This window comes from Aquarana catesbeiana, linkage group LG04 (genome assembly GCF_042186555.1).
Source record: "Aquarana catesbeiana isolate 2022-GZ linkage group LG04, ASM4218655v1, whole genome shotgun sequence".
In the NCBI taxonomy this organism is placed as follows: Eukaryota; Metazoa; Chordata; class Amphibia; order Anura; family Ranidae; genus Aquarana; species Aquarana catesbeiana.
In genome coordinates this window covers 198,531,554-198,555,263 of record NC_133327.1, presented here as the reverse complement: position 1 = coordinate 198,555,263, position 23,710 = coordinate 198,531,554, and the positions used below count along the sequence as shown (strand labels likewise).

The window sequence follows — 23,710 nt, the reverse complement described above, 5'->3', positions numbered from 1 at the left end:
ATTCTTGGAGGCAGCCACATACCAGTTGGCTATTCTTGCTTGGCTTATAGGAACAGGAACTGCTATAGGTGATACTACACTAAGCTATATTGTCTGATCACTTGCAGAGGCGACCATTCAAGTATATTTGTTTTGATACAATTGGTTGATTTGTGTGATACACAAGATACAATGTCCAGTATATAGTCAGTCCAAATTGAATGTGTTATCGCGATACTCAGAAGGAGTAGCAAAATGTGTTTTGAAGTGTAAGTCTAAGTATGCTCATGTTGTGTGCGAGAAATACCTTTATAAATTGACAACTTTTCATTTTCATTCCGCATTTTCCAAAAACTTGTGGCAAGAAAATTAGGCCTTCAGAAGACTCACTATGCCTCTTAGAAAATACCTTGTGCTAATTGCTTTGCAAAATGTGGTCAATTTTTAGGTGTTTCCATTTACCTGGTGCTCCAGAGCCTCCAAAAATGTGATAGGTAGTCAGGAAATTAGATGCATAATTTATGCCCCTAGAAAGCCTAAAGGTGCTCTGTGGTATTTGGGGCCCTCTGTGTGGATAGGCTATGAAAAGGTCTCACACATGTGGTATCCCCATACTTAGGAGTAGCAAAATTTGTTTTAGGGTGTAATTCTAAGTATGCCTATCATGTGTGTTAGAAATATCTTATTAACTGACAACTTTGTGTAAAATAAAAATTATTTTCATTTTCTTTCCTACATTTTCCAAAAACTTGTAGCAAAAAATGACATTTTCAAAAGACTCATTCCACATTTTCCAAAAACTTGTGACAAAAAAAATGAGGTCTTCAGAAGACTCACTATGCATACTAGAAAATCCCTTGGAGTGTTTGCTTTCCAAAACAGAGTCATTTTGTGGGTGTTTTCACTGTCCTGGTGCTTCAGGGCCTCCAGAAAATGTAATAGGCTGGCAAGAAAATAAGATGGGTAATTGATATTCCTTGAAAGCCCAAAGGTGCTACTTGAATTTGGGGCATTTTATGCATTTAGGCACACATGTGGTATCCTCATAGTTGGGAGGCATAGCAGTATGTGTTTTGGGGTGTAGTTCTAAGTATGCCTCTGCTGTGTGTGAGACAAAACTTGTTAAAATGACAACTTTGTGAAAAGAAAAATATTTACTTTCTTCCTTTTCCAAAACCATTGTGACAAAAATCACAACTTCAAAAAACTCACCATGGCTCTTACTAAATACCTTGGAGCATCTACTTGCCAAAAAGGGATAATTTGGGGGGTATTTGTTAATGTCCTGGCATTTTAGGGCCTCAAGATATTAGATGGCAGTCAATACAACGGATTGATCAATTTTCAAATATATATACCATAGATTGTAGACCCTATAACTTTCACACAGACTAAATAGAATACACTGATTTGTGTTATTTTTACCAAGGAAATGTAGCAGAATACATTTTGGCCTAAATTAATGAAGAAAGAGTATTCATTTGCAAAATGTTATAACAGAAACCAAGAAAATCATGGGGGGTTTTTTTTTCAAAATTTTTGGTATTTTTAAAATTTTTATGGCAATAAAAAAAAAACGTGGTGATTAAATACCACCAAAAGAAAGCTCTATCTGTCTCAAAAAATTATAATAAATTATTTTGGGTACAGTGTTGCGTATCTGAGTAATTTTCATTCAAAGTGTGACAGTGCCCAAAACCTAAAAATGGCCTAGGCAGGAAGGGGGTGAAAGTGTTCAGTATTAAAAAAACGTGGTGATTAAATACCACCAAAAGAAAGCTCTATCTGTCTCAAAAAATTATAATAAATTATTTTGGGTACAGTGTTGCGTATCTGAGTAATTTTCATTCAAAGTGTGACAGTGCCCAAAACCTAAAAATGGCCTAGGCAGGAAGGGGGTGAAAGTGTTCAGTATTAACCGCTTGCCGCCCGCTGGCTGTCATATGACGGCCAGGCGGTGCGGCTCTCGTTCTGGGAGGGCGTCATATGACGCCCTCGCCTTCTTGGCCCACCAGGGGGCACGTGTGCGCCGCTGGTGGTGATTGTGCGCACTGTGTGCGCTGTGTCACTGGGGACTCGGTGCGTGTGCCCAGCGGCCGCAATGTCCGCCGGGCACCCACGATTGCCCGGTAACAGAGCAGGACCGTGGATCTGTGTGTGTAAACACACAGATCCACGGTCCTGTCAGAGGAGAGGAGACCGATGGTGTGTTCCCAGCACAGTGGAACACCGATTGGTCTCCTCCCCTTGTAAATCCCCTCCCCCTACAGTTAGAATCACTCTCTAGGAACATAATTAACCCCTCGATCACCCCCTAGTGTTAACCCCTTCCCTGCCAGTCACATTTATACAGTAATCAATGCATTTTTATAGCACGGATCGCTGTATAAATGTGAATGGTCCCAAAAATGTGTCAAAAGTGTCCGATGTGTCTGCCGCAATATCGCAGTCATGATAAAAATCGCAGATCGCCGCCATTACTAGTAAAAAAAAAATAATAATAAAAATGCTATAAATCTATCCTCTATTTTGTAGACGCTATAACTTTTGCGCAAACCAATCAATATACGCTTATTGCGATTTCTTTTTACCAAAAATATGTAGAAGAATACATATCGGCCTAAACTGAGGAAAAAATTTGTTTAAAAAAAAACTGAATATTTATTATAGCAAAAAGTAAAAAATATTGCATTTTTTTCAAACTTGTCACTCTTCTTTTGTTTATAGCGCAAAAAATAAAAACTGCAGAGGTGATCAAATAAAGCTCTATTTGTGTGGAAAAAATTATAACAATTTCATCTGGATACAATGTTGCATGACAGTGCAATTGTCATTCAAAGTGTGACAGCGCTGAAAGCTGAAAAATGGCCTGGGCTGGAAGGGGGTGAAAATGCCCTGTATTGAGATGGTTAAAGTGGTTAATCACATGATCAGTTTCTCTTCAAAAACATAAACATAAGGTGTGTAGTTGTTATTTGAAATCAGTGTTTTTATTCTCAATGACTCTAATTCCCATAAATCTGTATTTTATCCTAGGAATCATTCATTAAAAGATTCTGCAAATTAACACACAGGATAAAAATGTACCCTGCTCCTGAACGTCTCTTAATTAACTTTTAAAGTTCTTATTTAAAGCTAAACTCCAGGATAAGCAAATACTGTCTAAAAACAAGAGTCATGTGTATTCTAAAGATGGGTACATGTGGATTAAAATTCAGCCAGTTTAGCAGGCCCTCTCTGTGTGACAGAAGTCGGTCGATAGATCAACATCTGTTTAATGGCCATGTTGGAAAACTTTCATCGATCAGCGACTGGCCAATTGGCTGCAGGCGCTGGTAAGTGTATTCTGACAGTGGAGAATCCCTGCGGTCAGAATGCAATGTTGCAGTGGGGAGGAATCTTGGTGACCTTTGTGTATTTCTTCTAGATCTGTACAGCAATTCTGTTTCAATTAAAGGAAGATGGTGAATGCGCTGTGACACAAAGGGAAAGGGAAGTGGAATGTGGGAGGGACTAAGTAAAAAATAAATAATAAATATGACACCCTGATGACCAGAGTGAGAGGGGACGGACCAAAGGAAAGGGATGCACTCACTTTTTTAAAAATGAGTGTGGGCACCAATCCACGAACGCCGAGTTCGTATGCCTCAGTTGGTGTCTTCAGTCAGTCCCAGCTCCACAATGCTCGTCAAATATAGTGGGTGTATGTGGGGTATAAGGAGAGAATGTACATAGCATAATCCCGTATGGTAAACTAATTTTATTGAAACAGTAAAACAGACTCACATTTAAAAGCAGACTGCGGCACATAACATCCACGAGCGCCGAGCTCGTCTCCTGCCGTTAGGTTGTGATTGTATTTCCTTTAAGTGTATCTGTGGTTGCATCCACTTTGGCTGCTTTCACCTCTCCATTATATTTATTATTTATTTTTTACTTAGTCCCTCCCACATTCCACTTCCCTTTCCCTTTGTGTCACAGCGCAATCACCATCTTCCTTTTGTTTATATGTTTGTTCTGCTTGGATCAGTTACACAGGTGTTGCAGCAGTGTCCCTTAGTATAGGCCCTTTGTGACAGGGCGGGAGTCACTCATATTCATCAATTCTGTTTCAAAACTTTGCCTCTATACAGGAGCTTGTGTGGCATTTGTCAGGGTGGGTTCCCCGATGGTGACAACAGTGGATCATACCTGCTGTGTGTTTATATGGCCACTTGTAGTCTCCACCGGAATCCCATGTGATTGAGTGATAAAGCAGGAGCACAACTGAGAGACAGGGAGAAAGTGTTGTCAATCTTTAACTGGAACAAGGCAGAATTACAAGGTAATATTTTAATTAAAGCTGCACATTTTAAGAATATTAAAAATAGCTTTTTAAATTCTATTAACATGTTAAGGCTTCTATGAAATTTCAGTGATTGAGGTTACACCTCCATTAAACGTCAGTTATAATAAACACTTTTCTTGAATCTACACTGTTCTTGTGTGTGTGACAGTGAATAAGGATAAGTCCTTAGTTGGATAACTCATATTACAAGACTATGGCTTGGGGCTGCAATAATATTACAACTAATGAAAGCCATACAAAATTACAGGGGGGGAAGAAGCTGAAAGTGTTTCGTTACATTCAATGTACTGTCATTAATAGCTGCAGCAGATGGATAGACAGAGTGCATGCAGAATGACAGACCTCACAGATACAAACAGAGACAATATAGGAACAAATGAGGTGACTATGACCTACTGTATGGCAAACTCCAGGGGAGGTATTCAATTATCTGAAGAATTTTGGATTCCATTATTCTACTGGTTTGATCCTATGGGGCAGCATTTCTAGCACTTTATAAAGCATAGAGCACAAGTCTCTACTGATATAGCTGACAGCTCAGGATGTTTCTTTTTCATCCACCATTAGGCACATACTGTAACATTTTATAGAGTCTTTGATGAGGTAAGATTTCCCCATTCACAAATATCCCCATTACTTACTTTACATTTTTATTAGTAACATAATTATATAGCTGAGTGGGATCAAATACACTGGAGTAAAATGCCTAATCATTTTCAGAGTAAATAAAGTACTAAGAATGTTGCATGAGGAACAAGCAACAGAATATAACAGCAAAGGGCACAGCAGAAATAGTTTAGGTGCATGTCTGATTTGTGTTCACTATTTTAAATAATGATGCATAGCTTCATTTAATAAAAAAAATCTGGTTAAAAAACAAGGGATCTGTTCCCTGCAAACATACTGAAAACTCACCTCTCCTGTTGCCCACAAGAAACCACTAACAAAAGATCCTGCAGAATCCAACACTTCCAGGAGTATTGATTTAAATGCACTTTGGGTCCTGTCGCCAGACGTTGGTATTATAGACCAGTAGGGGCCCATGTGGATCAAACCACTGAGCATAGTGAGGAACCAGAAATTGTTGGATAGTGTAGGGTAACTGTAGGGGACCGAACCCAACCGTTGGATACCTCTCACTGGAATTCCAGGAGTATAGTTTGATCTCATCAATTGTGCAAGTCAATCTGTACTTCCGGAATTCCGGTGAGAGGTATCCACCTGAGTTACAGTAACCCTGTATTAAAATGTGAATTCTAGCATTGGATAAAGTGGAAAGGGATTAGAACACGCCTCATGGTTTTATTGTCGTCTGTTATCACAGAAAGTGAAAGACAATTCCAAATTTTAGGCTGTCGCCAGAACAGTAAATGAGGGGAAATGTTCCAATGAGGACACTCGTTCTAGTGTCACTGGTGACAACCAGGGATTCCCTCACTTTGGAGGGATTCCTGTTTAGGCTATGGGACAGGAAGTGAAGAGAAATCTCCCCAATGTGACCCTGATGGCAAAAACAACTGACAGAGGTTATAACTCTACTGTATTTCAAACTAAAAAAAAAACTGTTTACTTTATAAAAAAATAAGTAGTGTCTTTATTTCTACCTTAAAGTAGAATTCCAGGATAAAGCTAACTATTCTTATAAATGCTACCTCCCCCTTTCTAACACCTGTTCTGTGTAAGAAAGATCTGTATACCTACCTACCTTTTGAGGCCTTTCCAGTCAGGTCACCGGCTCCCCTCAGTCAGCCAGCAGCAGGTACAGGGGAGAGGAGGAAGTGATGATGGGCCATAATAAGCCTATGGGTGACGTCACCACTCCCAGACATTGTCAGTCATTGTTAAGTGCTCTCTCCTCTCCCCAGCGGCCAGTGCTTGCCGACACAAGGCAGATCATGTTACCAGACCAGAGTGGCCTGAAAATAGGTGTGAATAAAGATCTTGTTTAGACACAGGTTAGTCAGAGTAGGTGTTTAGAGTGGGGAGGGAGCAGTTTTAAAATGAGTTAGCTTTATCCTGGAATTCCACTTTAAGGCCGGCCACACACAGAGTGAATTTGTTTCCTGCAACCACAGGTTGCAAGAAAGAAATTTGCTTGATTCCCCCATCAACACAGACAGTGTTGATGGGGGAATCCCTCCTGCTGGGCCATTGTCTTCTTCTGTTGGGGGGGGGGGCATCCCTGCCGGGAGAAGACAGTGATTATTGCTAGCGGCAGTAGCAGCTGCTAGTGATAATCGCAGGTAAAACCTGGCATGCTGGTTGTACCCAAGTTGATCGTTCGATCAACTTGGTACATTCAGCCTGCCCATACATGGTTCGAATCTCTGCTGCTGAACCGGCCAAGATCTGGCCTGCCTAATGCTCATGATTTTTGAATGGAAAGTCTAACAATCTAAAATAGGTGTGTTGGCTAGGTGTTTACTTTTGGCCACATAGTGTATGTACTAGCACATTTACATGATATACTGCCATACATCACAGAAAGAATATTTAACTGATCAAACTACTGTTTGTGAAGTTTTTCTTCATACAGCAATATGGAATATATTAGTACCACAGAAAGCAATGAGAACAATAATAATGATAATAACTTACAAAATTTCAACTTGACTAACTTTATCTACACTATATATTTTCATCACACATTGCCAGTAAAAAATGATAAAATAGTGGACAATCATATAAGCTTGGCTTTTGTATATGCATTAAAATGTGAACATCATAACAATAACTGTAACCTACCAGGTCATGAACAACCCAAATCACACTATTTTCCATCACAGCTCCAGTACAATATATGATTTGGCCATAATTCTTGACAGGTCTCTGTGGAGTACAGTGAACTAGAAAAAACTTTTGGAGTGACATTTCAAAACCTTTGAGGAAAAGGAGGATAAATATAGAAATTACACATTTATTCTAAAAAAGATACATTTAAAAAAAAAGAAAACATTACATAGTTCACAATGCTCAGTTGATTTTTGTATTAAATCAGTTTGGTCAGTCTAGGTGATTATTATTTTTTTACTAGTATTAAGAGATTATTAATATTTCTTCCTGGTTCAATTGTAAAAGTAGAGGGTATAATTCTCAAGGCTGACTTTATAGTATTAGGACCTTCAAAGCAAATGTTATTTCGAACATTGAACATGTTTGGGCCAAGGCAATCAATCCTTTTAGTTTGCTCAACTTTAAATTGGAATTTGATTGTATCAGAACACCACAAACCGAAAATGTTATTTAATTCATTTTTAATATTCAAAGCAAACTCACCAATCCATCCATGTCTTCATGCTTTATTTTGTTGAGAAATCACTTTGCCTGGCATTTCTTGCTGCTGCCACCTTGAGTAAGGTCAGATGATTAATGTAGCATTTACTTCTTGGTATCCTCCTGCCTTTAGATCAGGCAGGCATGCAGGCAGGAAGGTGTGCATAGCTGAGAAAGCCCATCCTCCCCTCGTCCAGATGAAAGAAAAAAATGCCCATGAAGACTCCTGGGATGTATGACATTGTTTTGACCTAGTGGACAGCAAAATAAAGCAGTTCATACATCTAGGGAAAAAAATGTTTAATGACTCCAGTAAGAACTAAAAATTGGACTTGAAATACAAAAGGGGAGCAAAAAACTTCCTGCTCAGGGCTTTAGTTTTTCTTTGTGGCACTGCTGTGGCTCACCAGGCCACCCTACTACTTTATTGCTAAAGTCTGGTGGTCTGAGAACTCCTTCTGATTGCTTGTGTGCAATGCAGGAGAGGTAAGAAAATCCACCTTATGGTTCTTGCTTTTTTCTCATGTGCAGAAGGGCTGAGGTTTGAGAACTCCTTAAAGCCTGCCTTGAAAGGCTGATTCTAGTGATATGTCAGAAGGAAGGAAGAAAGTTACACAACATAATCAGACCCATCAATCTCACATATGAGGAACTATCTGAACTGTCTGAACTATCTGCTGAGGTTTGCATAGGACTTATAGGATTAACGGTTTTAAAGTGGTTCTAAAGGCTAGACATTTTTTACCTTAATGCTTTTCCTGCATTAAAGTAAAAAATGTCCCAGTAGTAGTATCCCCCCCCCCCATATACCTGAGTCCTATCCAGTGCTTTGCCTGTCTGCAGAAATGCTCTCCTCTCTTCCTCTCCTCACAGGCACAGAGACAGCATCAAGAGCCATTGGCTCCTGCTGCTGTCAATCAAATCCTGTCAGGAGGGAGTGGGAGTAGGGTCAAGCAGCGCTGTGTGCGTCTATGGATGCACACAGTCTGGCTCAGGACCTAGCACACACATCTGCCCCATAGTAATCGCTTTGCTATAGTGGTAGGTACAGAAGAGGAGAAGTTGGGAGTGCTGGCAGGGGACCCCAGAAGTAGAGGTGTGTGGCCGCTCTGTGCAATACCATGGCACAGAGCAGGTAAGTAGAACATGTTTGTTTTTTTAGAAAAAAAAATCCAGGCTTTACAACCACTTTAATGACTAACTAGAATATCTTATAGTATATATCCCCTTAAGACTTAAGTTGTATTGCCTGTATGAAATAACTTTTCCTCCCTGCTCCCACTCTCTCTGTGATCAAGACTGTATTGGGTGAAAAGTTAGAGAGGGGCAGTTCTAGGCAGGGCTGCAGTGTGCTATGTCTGGGTCTAATAATGTTAGTCTGATGTCATCATTATGTGATTTTCTACTTTGCTATTAATTTCATAGAGTGTGGTTGGGCCCCCTTTGATCGCCACACTGGGTTCCAGAGGTGAGAAATATTCATACAGGCTTTGAGTGGTGTTGCATGGAATTGTTTATTTAATAAAAATATCTATAAATACCTCTACATAAAATCATTCAGAATCAAATGACATCTTCTTAAGGGTCTTTCCTTTAAAAGGAACCTGGAAAAAGAAGCAGTGCCTATTTATTAGGCACCAGCCATAGAGCATAGTACTGTGGGACTTCAACAAATCTTGGGTGCTCTTTAGTACAAATACCAGCTTCCTGGTTGTTGGCACTGACCCTGTGCTTTCATGCCAGACGTGTCTTAACAACAAATAGTAAGGCACACATTTTTCTTGTTATATTGGTTTTTCTGAAAACATGTCCATCACTGTTAGTTCCAGCCAAATATCCAAGTGTTTGAAGGATGAAAATCAAACATGCTTCTATGCCATTTTTTTACTGTAATATCGCTTAAAACCCTGCTCTGGTTTAATTACTTATTAATTAATGCTTTAGCCCAACCTCCAGCACACGTAGCCTCTTTTGCCAACACTCGACTCCCTCCACATCAGCAGAACAGCACAGGGAAGTGTCAGTGAGACACTAATGCATTACAATTTCAGAGTTTCCCACCTGCACTGAGGGGGAGGCACTGTGTCCCCACACATTGTAAAAGATGGGAAACATTGTTTGGTTCTCTAACTTTGCTGTAGCTGAGATCGTCAACTTTTATGATGGGGAAGAGATTGGGTGCAGTTCTGCTGGGGGGGCAGTCCCTGTTTCCAGGAGGAGGAGGATGACTGTCATTGACCATTGCTAAAGCTAATCACAGTCCTGCTAGCCCCACCCACCATCTGGAGGAAGATGACTTGCTTGGTTGTCACTACCAATCTCAGAAAGAAGGGATTTCACTGTGATTGAGAAAACCACAATCAGGTGACAGTTTGTGGAATTACTGTTGAGCTTCTGGGAACTTTGTTGAAATTATTCCTGAAACTTTGCATCACTTACTACTGAACCTCTGCACTCGGTGTCCCTTTAGGCCACAGCCGGTATTCAGCGCAAAAAATCACACCCAACTTTTTCTGTGGCGCAGAGCACCACACTTTTTCTTAGCTGCGGTAGCGTAGCTTATGATCCTGCACATAGGCCCACTGCTTTCAGAAAATGCCCCTGATCTGAGATCATAATTGCACATCCATTCCAGATGCTTGTATGTGACATCACATACATCACATACAAGCACGTGGGCTGGATGCGGGAGCAAGATGAGTGTGCCAGGACAGGTAGATGTGTCTCATCATTGCTTCCTTTTACCACTCTGCATATCACGCATATCATAGATGAGAAGAGGGTACAGCGGTGGAGCAGATGAGCAGGAGGGTACAGCAGTGGGGAAAATTAGCAGGAGGGGTCCAGAGGTGGGACAGATGAGTAGGAGGGTACAGTGGTGGGGCAGATGTGCAGGGGGTTCAGTGTTGGGCCAGATCAGCAGGGGGATTCAGTGTTGGCCCAGATGAGCAGGGGGGTACAGTGTTGGGCCAGATGAGCAGGGAGTTCAGTGGTGGGACAGAAAAGAAAGGGGGTAGAGCAGTGGGGCAGATGTGAAAGGAGGTGTATTGGTGGGACAGATGAGCAGGGGGTTACAGTGGTGGGGCAGTAGAGCAGGGGAAACAGAGGTGGGGCAGAAGAGCAGGGGGGTACAGAGGTGAGACAGAGGTGCAGGAGGTACATTGGTGGGGCAGATGAGAAAGCGGGTTACAGTGGTGGGGCAGATGAGCAGATGGATTCAGTGTTAGGACAGATGAGAAGGTGAGTCAGTAGTGAGACAGAAGAGCATGGGAAGAAGGTGGTGGAGCAGATCTGCTGGGAGGTACAGTGGTGGGAGGTACAGTGGAGGAGAAAGGAGGTACATTGGTGGGACAGATGAGCAGGGGGTTACAGAGGTGGGGAAGATGTGCAGAGGAGAAAGAAGGTACATCGGTGAAACACAGGAGCAGGGGGTTACAGTAGTGGGGCAGAAGAGCAGGGGGTACAGTGGTGGGACAGATGTGCAGGAGGTACAGTGGTGGGGTAGATGAGAAAGGGGGTTACAATAGTAGGGCAGATGAGCAGTTAAGTTCAGTGTTAAGCCAGACGAGAAGATGGTTCAACAGTCAAACAGAAGAGTATGGGGGTACGGCGGTGGAACAGATGTGCACGGAGGTACAGTGGTGGGGCAGAAGAGCAGGGTGGTACAGTGGTGGGACAGATGAGCAGGGTGGTACAGTGGTGAGGCAGATTTGCAGGGGGTTACAGTGGTGGGGCAGATGTGCAGGGGGTTACAGTGGTGGAGCAGATGAGAAAGGGGGTACATTGGTGGGGCAGATGAGAAAGGGGGTACATTGGTGGGCAGATGAGCAGGGTGGTACAGTGCTTGGAAGATGTACAGGGGGTTACAGTGGTGGGGCAGATGAGCAGGGGGTTACAGTAGTGGGGCAGATGTGCAGGGTAGTACAGTGGTGGGACAGAAGAGCAGGGTGGTACATTGGTGGGACAGAAGAGCAGGGTGGTACAGTGATGGGGCAGATGTGCAGGAGGTTACAGTGGTGGGGCAGATGTGCAGGGGGTTACAGTGGTGGGGCAGATGTGCAGGGTAGTACAGTGGTGGGGCAGATGTACAGGGGGTTACAGTGGTGTGGCAGATGTGCAGGGTCGTACAGTGGTGGGGCAGATGTGGCAGATGAGCAGGGGGGTACAGTGGTGAAACAGATTTGCAGGGAGGACGGTGATCTGAGGTGTGAAGATGCATGAACTGGGGCTGATCTGAGATGTGAAGTTGCAGGAATTGGGATAGATCTGAGGCGTGAGAGTGCAGGATGTTAATTTCTCACTACTAAAGTAGTTTACAACATATACTTTATAAAAAATCCTTTTCATGATTAAGAGTGTGAAGTTCACATTTTTTTGTTATAAAATCGGCACGCTCAATTTCTTTGAAAACATTTTTCGGCATACTGTACTCAAAAGGTTGCCTACCCCTGCTTTAGCAAAATAAAAAAGCAGCTCTGGAAATAATCACCTCTCTGCCCCGTTACCAGCAGACTCTACGATCCAGTGTGGCTCCTCTTTTAACCACTTGCCAACCAGCCACTGTCATTATACCGCGGCAGGCTGGCACGATCCCGCCAACCGTCGTAGCTGTACGTCGGCTCCTTTAAGTGGGATAGCAGGCTGTGATCGCGGGCACAAGAGGCAGAACAGGGACGTGTGTGTGTAAACACACAAATCCCTGTTCTGTGAGGAGAGAAGATGCAGATTGTTAGTTCCTAATAAAAAGGAGCAACGATCTCTCATCTCCTATAGTCAGTCCCCTCCCCCTACAGTAAGAACACACACTAGGGAACACAGTTAACCCCTTGATCGCCCCCTAGTGTTAACCCCTTCCCTGTCAGTGACATTTATACAGTAATCAGTGCATTTTTATAGCACTGGTCGCTGTATAATTGTCAATCGACCCAAAAATGTGTCAAAAGTGTCCGATGTGTCCACCATAATCTCGCAGTCTCGATAAAAATCACAAATCGCCACCATTACTTGTAAAAAAAAAAATAATAAAAATGCCATAAATCTATCCCCTATTTTTGTAGATGCTATAACTTTTGCGCAAACCAATCAATATACGCTTATTGCGATTTTTATTACCAAAAATATGTAGAAGAATACATATCAGCCTAAACTGAGAAAAAAAATTACTTTTTTAAAAAAAATTTGGGGATATTTTTTATAGCAAAAAGTAAAAAATATTGTGCTTTTTTTCAAAATCGTCGCTCTTTTTTTTGTTTATAGCACAAACAACAAAAACCGCAGAGGTGATCAAATACCACCAAAAGAAAGCTCTATTTGTGGGAAAAAAAGGAAATCAATTGTTTGGGTACAGCGTCGCACGACCGCGCAATTGTCAGTTAAAACGACGCAGTGCTTTATCGCAAAAAATGGCTTGGTCATTGAGCAGCCAAATCTTCCGGGGCTGAAGTGGTTAATAACAGATACTGTATTTAGGTATCCAAGTTTGGACAGGGAGGTCTTTAGGCAGTTTACGAAAAAGCTGTTAGAAGAAGGGATGTTCTCAGCAATTTTATAATGTTCCTTAATATCCCACTGAAAAAGCTGGCAAAGAAAACTGCAAAGCTTTAATAGCAAATATGAGTTTAACTGTTTTGGCTATGCAGTGTGGCTAGTGTGTGTAAATTTATAATGCAGTGTTGGCATATATTGTATGTATTTCAATTGTTTTTTTTTTATCATTTGGCTTCAAGATACACCACTTTATGGTGTTCTTAGATCCACTCATGCTGTTTAGGATCAGATCTTTTGCACACTTTTCTGTGGACCACTTCTCCAGCATATCCACACCCTCATGCTCCCAGCCCATCTAGCTAATGCATTATGTCCCCGAACAGGGTCAAGACTGAACAATTGTAAGCTTTTAATTGACTTTTCCTGGCTCAGGGTAAATTTAGCGGTGTACTGCCAAAGCCCTTATGGTGCTCTCCTCTGTATTTTATTAGCAAATAATATCACTTGTCAGTACCTCAACAAGTAGTTCGTCACACCAACAATAATTTTCCAAATATATAACAGAACAGCAGATAATTTCTTCACCTTCTGTATTTTAAATGCCTTAAGGTCTGTCCTGCTGGATTGGATGTCAACTGTCTCTTACTCACTGCTTACAAAAATGCAGCTTCTGTGATGTAGATCCTTACAACTGTCTCACAAAAGTCAAAAATCCAACACAATATAGCTAGCTAGTTTAACTAAAACCAGTTCTGTTCTGATGTTGCATGCAGAGTGCCACCAGTGCATGAAATGTTTGTCCTGGGAAGCTGTTATGAACATAAAAGCTTCCTGCACAGGGCTCCCTGATTGGTATAAAGCTGTCGGCCACTGTCATCATTGCAACTGATAGCTCATCAGCCGGCATCCCTGTCCCTTTATTTACTTTCAGCGGTTGGCCAGGGAATCTATCAGCTGGCATTTAATGAGTCTGGGGAGTCTTCCATTGCTATGACACTATCAACCGCAGAGCGAGCAGTGACCTAGGAGTGTAGGCAGAATGAACATTTCATCCTCAGTATGACCCCCTCCACGCAACAAATTCATGTACCTGATTACAACTGATACATTGATCTGTTGCCTGCACAAACATTTGTCATATGGAGTAACAAGGGAATTTTCTTTATGAATTAACCAGTATATCTTCATGCAGAATATCACATGCATATGTCCTAAACTTAGCTCCACAATATTTAGCCCTTTATACTTTCCCAAGCGCATTTCTGGACCACAGCTAGGGGCTCATACAGCAAACACTTGTTTATGTTGTAAGAATGGGGAGCCTGCAGCCTGCGTAGGGGATCCAGTACTTCATAATTGATTGCAGTCTTCTGGGACACAGATTTATCAAATACAATGCAGTGCCATCTGATGATGAAACCTCTCACCATCAACAAAGTGCCTTGACTGAAAACTTGAATTCACCAGCTGGGAAGTGATTTCTAACCTTCAGAGCAGATTTTGTGAAATATATGAATGACACTGACCTAATACTGTATATACTGGAGACTGGGAGATATTACAGGATTCCAGCCAAGTGGTGTGTGTTGAACCCCTCTATGATGGGATTGTCATTTACAGGCTGATTTGACTCTATAATAGGGTCTATCTGTTCTGGTAAGAGTCCATTTCTAACGGTGATGATGGTCCACATGGTGGTCCAAATTCTTTTATGCAACCCAATATTTTTAATAGCACAGCAGTAGTCCCGCATATTATTGGGACTGTCACAATATTTGCACTTTTATTTTTATACGTATTGGACCATACAATTTTTTCATTTGGACTTCACTATTATTTTATTGAATATTTTGTTTTCACATTATTACAGATAGCGCGACAAGTTGTTTATCTCATACAGTAAACACGCCATATTCACCTGTGCTCCTTTAGTAATCCAGCCTGCAAACAAACATCCCACATTTAGGAAGCTATTGCTCAGTAGCTTAGATTCTTTGACTGAGTATTGTAGAGTCAGTTAGATACTGTTTTGTTTCCAATTAGTCAATCAACTTTTTGGCCAATGAGGAACAGTATTGCCTCTCTCTACTAATGAAGCATAGAAAAAAAATGTTTTTTCCACATCAATATCAAACAGAATAATCCAACCTCTGTATGGGACTTTAATTCCAGAGAAGTATTTTACTCTTTGTTTCGTTTTTTTGATGACTAGCTATAGCTGCATGTCCAAATCTGTACCTGAACAGTAAATTACAATATTTATTTCTCAACCTTGTTTTAGTTTTAGTGATAGTCAGCTCTGTGACAACTGGAAGACTATAATAAGGGAAATCATTTTGAATAGTTCTATGTTGAGGGGTTATAGTTCACATGTCAAAGCAACATTTTCACTCAATCCATCTTTCTGTCCTAAACTTTGGTCTGTTGGCCCTCTGTTTTCCTCTTTCACTCTTTTCCAGCTATCTGTTGCTCTCCAGCTTACTCTTTTTCGCTCTCTTCCCTGTTTCCATAGTATATTCTAAAGCTGGAATTAGATTGCATATGCATTCCAGCACTTCATGATAGCATGTACATGCTTGCTTCTGAGGAGGAACCACAGAACTCCAAAGTATCCAACACACAAAGCCCAACTGTTAATCCACATGTTGTTTTCCCTTTTTATAGAAAACTATTTACAGTATATCTCAATAACTAAAATCAGCAATGGACGAATACATCTACCGGTGATTATTTTCCCTATATTGTATTTAAGAAAAGCCCAGTCAGAGAAATGCCATGGTGTTAACATTAGTCATTCAGTTTATCTTAAAGTGTTTCTAAAAGTCTTTTTTTTTTTTTAAACTTTTACCTGCAGCTGCCCCCAATTCTTATCTGAGCCCAATCTCAGTCCAGCGCTGTGTTCCCTCTTTCCCTCCTCACTGGGCTGTGTGAAAGCAGCGAAAGCCATTGGCTCACAGTGCTGGCAATCAAATCCAGTGAGGAGGGAGTGTGGGCGGGGCCGAGCCACTCAATTTGTGTTAATAGATGCACACAGTGAGGCTCAGGATCAAGCCGGCAGGTTTTGGGGGGGGGGGGGGGCACTCGGAGAGGGAAACAACCAAAAGCACTGGCGGGGGACCCAAGAAGAGGAGGAACGGGGCTGATCTGTGCAAAACCATTACTCAGAGCAGGTAAGAGTAACATGTTTGTTATTTAAGAAAAAATAAATGTGAACCTTTAATATCACTTTAAAGAGTGTCACTTAGCCTACTGGGGAGACACAGGAGAGCATGACAAAGGTAAGTATAAGCAGGCTGGGAAGTGGAATTTTAAGAGTGATTTTTCCCTGACTGAGTATAATGGCAATTTAACCCAATTCTATCATTTCCAGTTTCAAATGGCTTTTGGGTGGAAATGCAACCTCCACCTGGTTGATTCAGTGATGTGCAACTTTTAAAGGTCAATCCTGTGTGGAACAGGCCATAATGGGTTAGCCAGACGGTAAGTCTTCAACCAGAGAAGTCTTGACCTTTTTTCAGGCTCAGAGTCATGTTCAGGAAATAAGGATATCAATAACTATAGTGATTTAGGTAGCATGGAAGGCTGATGCACAGCATGAATGCCAGGGTGAAAATCAGAGACATCCATCAGGTAGCCCATGCCTCCTGAGCCTTTTTTTTTTTAAATAAAAGAGTTCAGTTCAGATTTTATTGGTATTTACCATTAACAAACAGGGTGAACAATTAACATTTCTTTCGCCTTAAAATGCAATATAGAACTTATTGCCTGAAGAGTATGCATTGAAGTGTTACAATTTACTCCCTGTAGAACTTATTTATATATTATGGTAATTTTTGCAAACCTTAGGCCAGAACTTTATTGAACAGAAATCACCTTTGTAAGTTTCACATTGACTGGCCATTTTTACATATTATTGTTTCAACTTAAAAGAATCATTGGCCACTTTCAAAATGGTGTAAGTAAATTTATACACATTGATCTTGGCAACTTTCATCTTTAATTGAATTTCATAAATATGCAGAATGCAAATGACGTGCATAATATATAACATAAGTTATAAAAATATTTCTTATTTTGTGTAGGAAACTATTTACTGAAAAAAGAGTACTCCCCTAAAGATTACTCTTAACAAAATCTATTATATTATTTGCCTAGTTAAATTAGAAGAAATTGAACAGTAACAGGTAAATATTATAAATGAGTAACAAACTTATATTACAGTAGCCAACTATAGCAAACCTCAATAGCAAAAATACAATTAATATTATCATAACAAAAATGTCCAAATAATAAAATGTATCCAGTCCAAACAGACAAAATTAATAAATTGTAGCATACCAGTTCTTGGATGTGGTGGCTGCATTAGATTTAAGCTTTTTTCTCTTTATTAGCACCTTCAAGTTACCCACTTCCAGTGTCTTCACATACAGCATACAGCCCAAGAGAGAATTTTACAATTCAGAGAACTGTGGTGGCTTCAGTGGATAACCAAGATACCACCATGCATAATTACATTCATACCCTAGCAACTCATTATTAACCTTACACCACTGGGCTATTTACACAGCAGATGGTAATAGACTATGAACGTATCTGTGCTGAAGATATATAATTCCCAGTTATACAATATTTCTGTGTTTTTATGTGTTTCTAGGAGCTGCCTTGATTCTCAAGCCTTTCAGAAATATGGGCTATTCATTTCTAAAAGTCAGCCTGGTGTGTCATTCCTTGCACAGTGTGGAGTGGATCACCAAAGGAAGCAGGATCAGGTATGAATAGCCTGTATGGATGGAAAAGAAATAAACCAGATGGAGTTTATTACCAAACCACAGAATAATTAGATTCTGGCTTCATGATCAACTTTAATGTCACTGTTATGACAAAAATTATGATACCCTTCGCTGCTCTTTCAGGAAGAATAGATCAAATTGTTAAAGCACTATTTTTTATACCCAAAGGTTCAATATAACCGTTAGATATAAAGAATAGTGCTGTAACAATTTGATCTATTCTGCCTGAAAGAGCAGCAAAGGGTCCTTAGCTTGGGTTTTGGCAAAGAGGCGCTGAGCTGCCATCTTGGCCAAGGGGATGCCAAGAGCCATGCTTCTGATTTGTCCTCTTCTGGACATTTCGGCACCAAAATGGCACCAGCCAGGGGAAGCTGAGATGTGGTGGCAGCATGATAGGTGTCCCCAGAACAGATACGAGCGAGGATGCTGGTGCAACCAGGAGGATTCTCAGGATCTTTGCTGCTAGGAGTAACGTCCTACTGCATGCCACATATATCGTATAGGGATTGATTGTCGCACAGAACACGCACTATTTTTTCATTCAACATGATCCAAGTAAGCTTGCATTTCATTATTGCCATATCTATACCAGGATGTTTCCATGCTGTAGCAATGGCAATTTTTGCCGCAATGAACATCAAACGAATCAGTGTCTGGGTATGTCAGGGTACATTTTCCACTGGTTTATTCAAAAAAGCAACCCTAGCATCTTTAATGATATTAACCATTGTGACCGAAAATATAAATGAATGAACCCTCAAAAGCGGCAAATCATGGGGCATGTCTACCATATGTGTAGTGTTGTGCCCATCTGGCCAAAACCCCTGAAGCAAAAGGGTGAAGCTCCAAGATACATTTTAGACAGACGCTCCAGCACTAGGTACCATCTAGCATGTACTTTGTATCCTGCCTCAATCAGGGCATCATTGAGGATACCCTTATGGATTCTTGAACTCCATTTGCGCCAGTCCTCTGCCTCAGGGGCTATGTCCAGGTCCCTCTCCCATGCCACCTGGTAAAACAATTTAGTCAGGGGGCTGGTGAACTATCTATAGAGCATTGAGACACCCCGCCCCGGAGAGCCGCATCCTACACACACCTGTTTTCAAACATGGCGCGTACTGTTGATCAGCGGCACCTTTTGTAATGAATTAAGAAAGTGAAAAATTAATTGTAAGTGGAAATTCTCCGTGGGAGGAATCTCCAAGCTGTCCGCAAAATGTGAAGAGGGACGTATTCCTCTGTGGTCCAAAAAGTCGCCTATATGGTATAGTCCCTTGTTCACCCACCATCCAAATTGGTCGGGATGTATATGGACATGTATTTTTATAAGCGGAACTTCACTCTCTTAATCACATTAAGAAAAATTAAGAAACATTGCTACGTGAATCATCTCCCCTTAATCAAGATAGCAATGGCTAGAAATACTAGGGGGTGTTTTTCAAAGCGATTTCTCAGCAAAATAAAGCGTGGAGACATGGATGGGTGGGCGAGTTTGCTTTGAATTATTAAAAATTAATAAATAGTGTTTTTTGTTTGTGGTGCTAAGATGCAGTGAAGTTCCCCTTTATTGTATATTAACATTAAGCTTAACTCTAACTAACTATTAAAATTATATTTTTTTCTTTAAAAAAAGGTCCAAGTCATATAAAAAAAAATGACTGAATAGTAAGCACCCCTGTCAGGGTAATATAATTTGTCCCAGCCCCTGTAACTATTACTTTGCTAAACAGTTTGGTCCCACGTGGTGAAAAATTTAAGTGAAATAAGGATAAAAAGGATTTCTTTTACTGAAAATTGTGATTGGCCACATGCAATTACCAGAATACAATTGGGGGGGATTCATAAAAAGTGTTTTAGGCACCCTTTTGAACTCTGTCAGGCGCACTCCCGAAAGTGTCCATGTCTGCACTGGGAAAGGAATGTCCACACTGACAGGCACACGGCCAGGGATTTTTATACTAAGGGTGGGCAGAGCCAAATGGGGAACTGAGAAACTAGTTTTCCATCAGGTCTACTTTACTTTTGATTGGCAGCACACAGCAGTGAGCAGATCCATAGCCGCAACTAGGACCAATGGAGGCTTTCTAATCCACCCACTGCTATGCACTGTCACTCAAAATTGTAGCAGACCTGATGGGGAACTAGTCTCTGAGTTCTCAATCAGGCCTATCCACCCAGTGACAAGTCATTTACTAAATATGGGCATTGACATCAGCTGTGTCCCCACTGTATTGTTTAGATTTAGCTTTCGGGCATGAAATCTTCCAGTCGAAAGCTAAATGCAGCAGAGGATACAGAACTGAGCGGGAATCTACCACAGACTTGACAGCTTCCCAGCACAAACACTGCCCCCTTTGAGTGCTAGAGTACCACTGTACACCAGCTCAGAGTTGGTTTTAAAGTGGTTGTAAAGGCAGAAGTTTTTTTACCTTAATGAATTCTCTGCATTAAGGCAAGAAAACTTTCCATGTTCAGCCCTTCCCCAGCCTCCCCTAAATATTTACTTGAGCTTGATCTCAATCCAGCACTGTGCCATGGAGCAGTGGCTCTCTCCTCACTGGACATGGAAACAGCAGCAGGATCCATTGGCTCCTGGTGCTGTCAATCACAGCCTATGAGGACAGAGTGGGGGTGCGGTCGAGCTGCGCTCTGTGTGTCAATGAACACAGAGAGCCTGGCTCAGGATCAAGCAGTGGTGGCCCGTCCCATAGGGGCGCCCTGGCGCCACCCCATCTATCCACGGCCACCACCCCCTATTCATGTGTCCGGCCCCTTTCAGGACACTGGGCGCATGAGTTACAGCGGCTGTTTTTTTTTTTTTTTAAGCACCTGATTAAAGCCAGAGGCTCTAATAGGCTTCAAATTAGGGTGGGCTTGGGGCGCAGAGCATTGCGATATGAGCACACCCAGGTGTTACAACAGCAAATGAATATTCGCTATTGAAACACTGATCCTCAATCCGGCCAATCAGAAGTAGGTTTGAGATACATTTTCCGATTGGCCTGAAAAGAGAAAAGTGTCCCAATTGGCCCCCGAAGAGGAGGGAGGAAACAGAAGCCGGCATGATGCCCGAGGAGAGCAGGGGAAGGGGAAGCCGCCGCTGCCGAGCAGGGGAAGCCGCTGGTGAAGCCCAGGAGAAGCAGGGGAAGCCATCAGTGAAGCCCCTGGAGAAGCAGAGGAAGCCATCAGGGAAGCCCGGGAGAAGTGCTGCCCACCATAGATGGGGTAAGTGCTCCAGACCCGACCAACCGACCTGGGGGTGGTGCTGTTTGCCGCCACAAATAACCACAGGCCGCCACTGGGATCAAGCCCCCATGAGTGCCCCTATTGGGCACTTGGAAAGAAGGATGAGGAGCCAGGAGCGTCGGTGGGGGACCCCAGAAGTGGAGGATTGGGGCTACTCTGTGCAAAACTATTACACAGGGCAGGTAAGTATACCATGTTTGTTATTTTAAAAACAATAACCTTTTGGAATTACTTCAATTGCTGATAATTTCCTGAATAAAGTAATTCTTTAAGAATTTGTCGCTGCCATAGCAATAGGTTTGGCGGTAGTGAAAATGACCTGAATTTGATGCCGTGTCGGTTATGTTCCAAACATTGGTGCAAATGCTTGTCTGAATTAGGTGCAGGTAGTTCTTAAGGGAACTACTACCAGAAAAGTGGTGCTAGGGCCATTTTGAATGCCCTGATTGTTTTTTTTTTGTTGCTATAGTGGGTCTTTAAAGACCTTACACTAGAAGCAAAGTCTGCTTATTGAATGTGCCCCCCCCCATTGCAAAACTCTAGTACTTTACAGCATAGTGCAAAAAGTGTCTTCTTGTGAGATTTTGGCTACTTCGTATTTTGCCAGAAGGAGTGTTACATCACTCTCCTCTTGGCGGTGTGGCCAGAACCAGGGAGAGAGATGATTATATTTTATAATTTTTTTGCCAAAGTTTTTTTCTAAGTCCACTGTAAACCCTTCCGTATACCCAGTGAAGTGACTGGCCTCAGGTGATACACAGAGATGAAACAAATCCTCCTACATATGTTTCAACTATCTATCTGCAATCCTGCCTCCTCTACATCCTTTCAAAGTGCTGCATATTTAAAGCTTATCTGAGAGTTCAGAAAACAGGGGGCGGAAAGGTGAAGTCACACTCAGTGAGAAGAGCTCAGAGAGCTGATTGGAGGGAAGGGACACACCCCCTTCACACAGGAAAAGAGCTGAGGCTGTCAATTGCTGGAGGTCCCTCCCTGTCACCATTTTTCTCTTGGTGTCAGGAAAACTTGCCGGGAGTGATTCATGCAGATAGCAGAGGAACCGGGCGGCAGACAAAAATGACACTTAGTGCTCTTAAAGTGGTTGTAACTCTCTCCCCCTCCTTCCCTGCCTGTCAGCTCCTGTGTCTGTGTGAGCCGTATCCGCCCCCCCGCTATTACTAGAAAAGTCTAAATAATGTCACTGCCAGTCCCTCTCTTGTATGCAGCCATACCACACAGTGTAAGTGTTCTTTTAAAACAATGCCTCTAAACACCTTTTTTTTACATATCATCAGGCCGGTCATGTGACTCCTGGCCACTCTCCTCCTCCAATCCAGGGCTACAGCGGGAGGGGCTGAGCACCCAGCACAGTGGTCATATGACCTTCCTGGCTGACGTCAGAAGACGATCTTGACTTCCCCCGCAGTAGCCCTGGATTGAAGGATGAGAGCATCCAGGAGTCACGTGACCGGCCTGAAGATATCTGAAAAAAGGTATTTAGAAGCATTGTTTAAAAAAAATACTTACACTGTGTGCTATAGCTGAATACAAGAGAGGGGGCTGGTAGTGAATTACTTCTATAAGATTACAACCACTTTAATGGAGACAAGTACACACTATAGAGGGATATCCTTTGTTCATATTTTATGCCTGAAGTTTACAACCGCTTGCAAAACAGTTATGAGCAAAGTGCAGTAACCTGTTACAGCCAATTAGAGTTTGCCTTTAATTGGTCTAAATTATCTCATGTAATGGGTTGCTGTAACTTTCATATTATGTGTTTTTAAGATTAGAGATATGTTAACCACCTGACATCCGGCCGTAGCCGAATGACGGCTTCAGCGCGGATGTCAATTCCCGGGAGGACGTCATATGACGGCCTCCCCTTTCCTCGCTCCCCGTGCGCGCTCACGAGCGCGCAACGGGGAAATTCTGTGTTGGCCGTGTCCCTTGGACACAGCCAATCACAGATCGCTGTAAACGGCCAATCACAGCGGCCGTTTACAGCGCGATCGCTGCCTCCAATGAGAGATGATCTACAATGTAAACAATTGAGATCATCTCTCATTGCCGGTTCTCTCTCCTCACACAGAGACAGCGTGTGAGGAGAGAGAGAAACTGTCAGCGATCTGTGAGTCTGTATTAACATTTACTGTGCCTACAGTGCCCACAGTGCCCATCAATACAGTGCCCATCAACACAGTGCCCCATCAATACAGTGCCCCATCAACACAGTGCCCCATCAGTACAGTGCCGCATCAGTACAGTGCCAATCGGTGCCCACCTGTGCCAAATCAGTGCCCACCTGTGCCAATCGGTGCCCACCTGTGCCAATCGGTGCCCACCTGTGCCAATCGGTGCCCACCTGTGCCAATCGGTGTCCACCTGTCTGCCCAGCGGTGATTAGTGTCCAGCTGCACATCTGCACAATCAGTGACCACCTGTGTCACCTCATCAGTGCCCACCTGTGCCACCTCATCAGTGCCCACCTGTGCCACCTCATCAGTGCCCACCTGTGCCACCTCAGTGCCCACCTGTGCCAATCAGTGCACATCTGTGCTGCCTCAGTGCACATCTGTGCTGC

The 23,710-nt window shown here is 42.3% G+C and overlaps 1 protein-coding gene across 2 annotated transcripts in view; it reads left to right on the top strand.

Annotated features, from left to right (window-relative positions):
* The window catches only part of LOC141139707 (uncharacterized), a 352,695-nt gene that overhangs the window by 317,758 nt on the left and 11,227 nt on the right, over positions 1–23,710 (top strand). The window contains exon 8 of one of the 2 annotated variants that reach the window (XM_073626088.1): positions 17,742–17,856. The exons of the other annotated variant lie outside the window; for it this stretch is intronic. Coding sequence (XP_073482189.1) covers positions 17,742–17,856 — 115 coding nt within the window. The remainder of the gene's footprint in view (positions 1–17,741; positions 17,857–23,710) is intronic. 2 annotated transcript variants of the gene reach the window in all.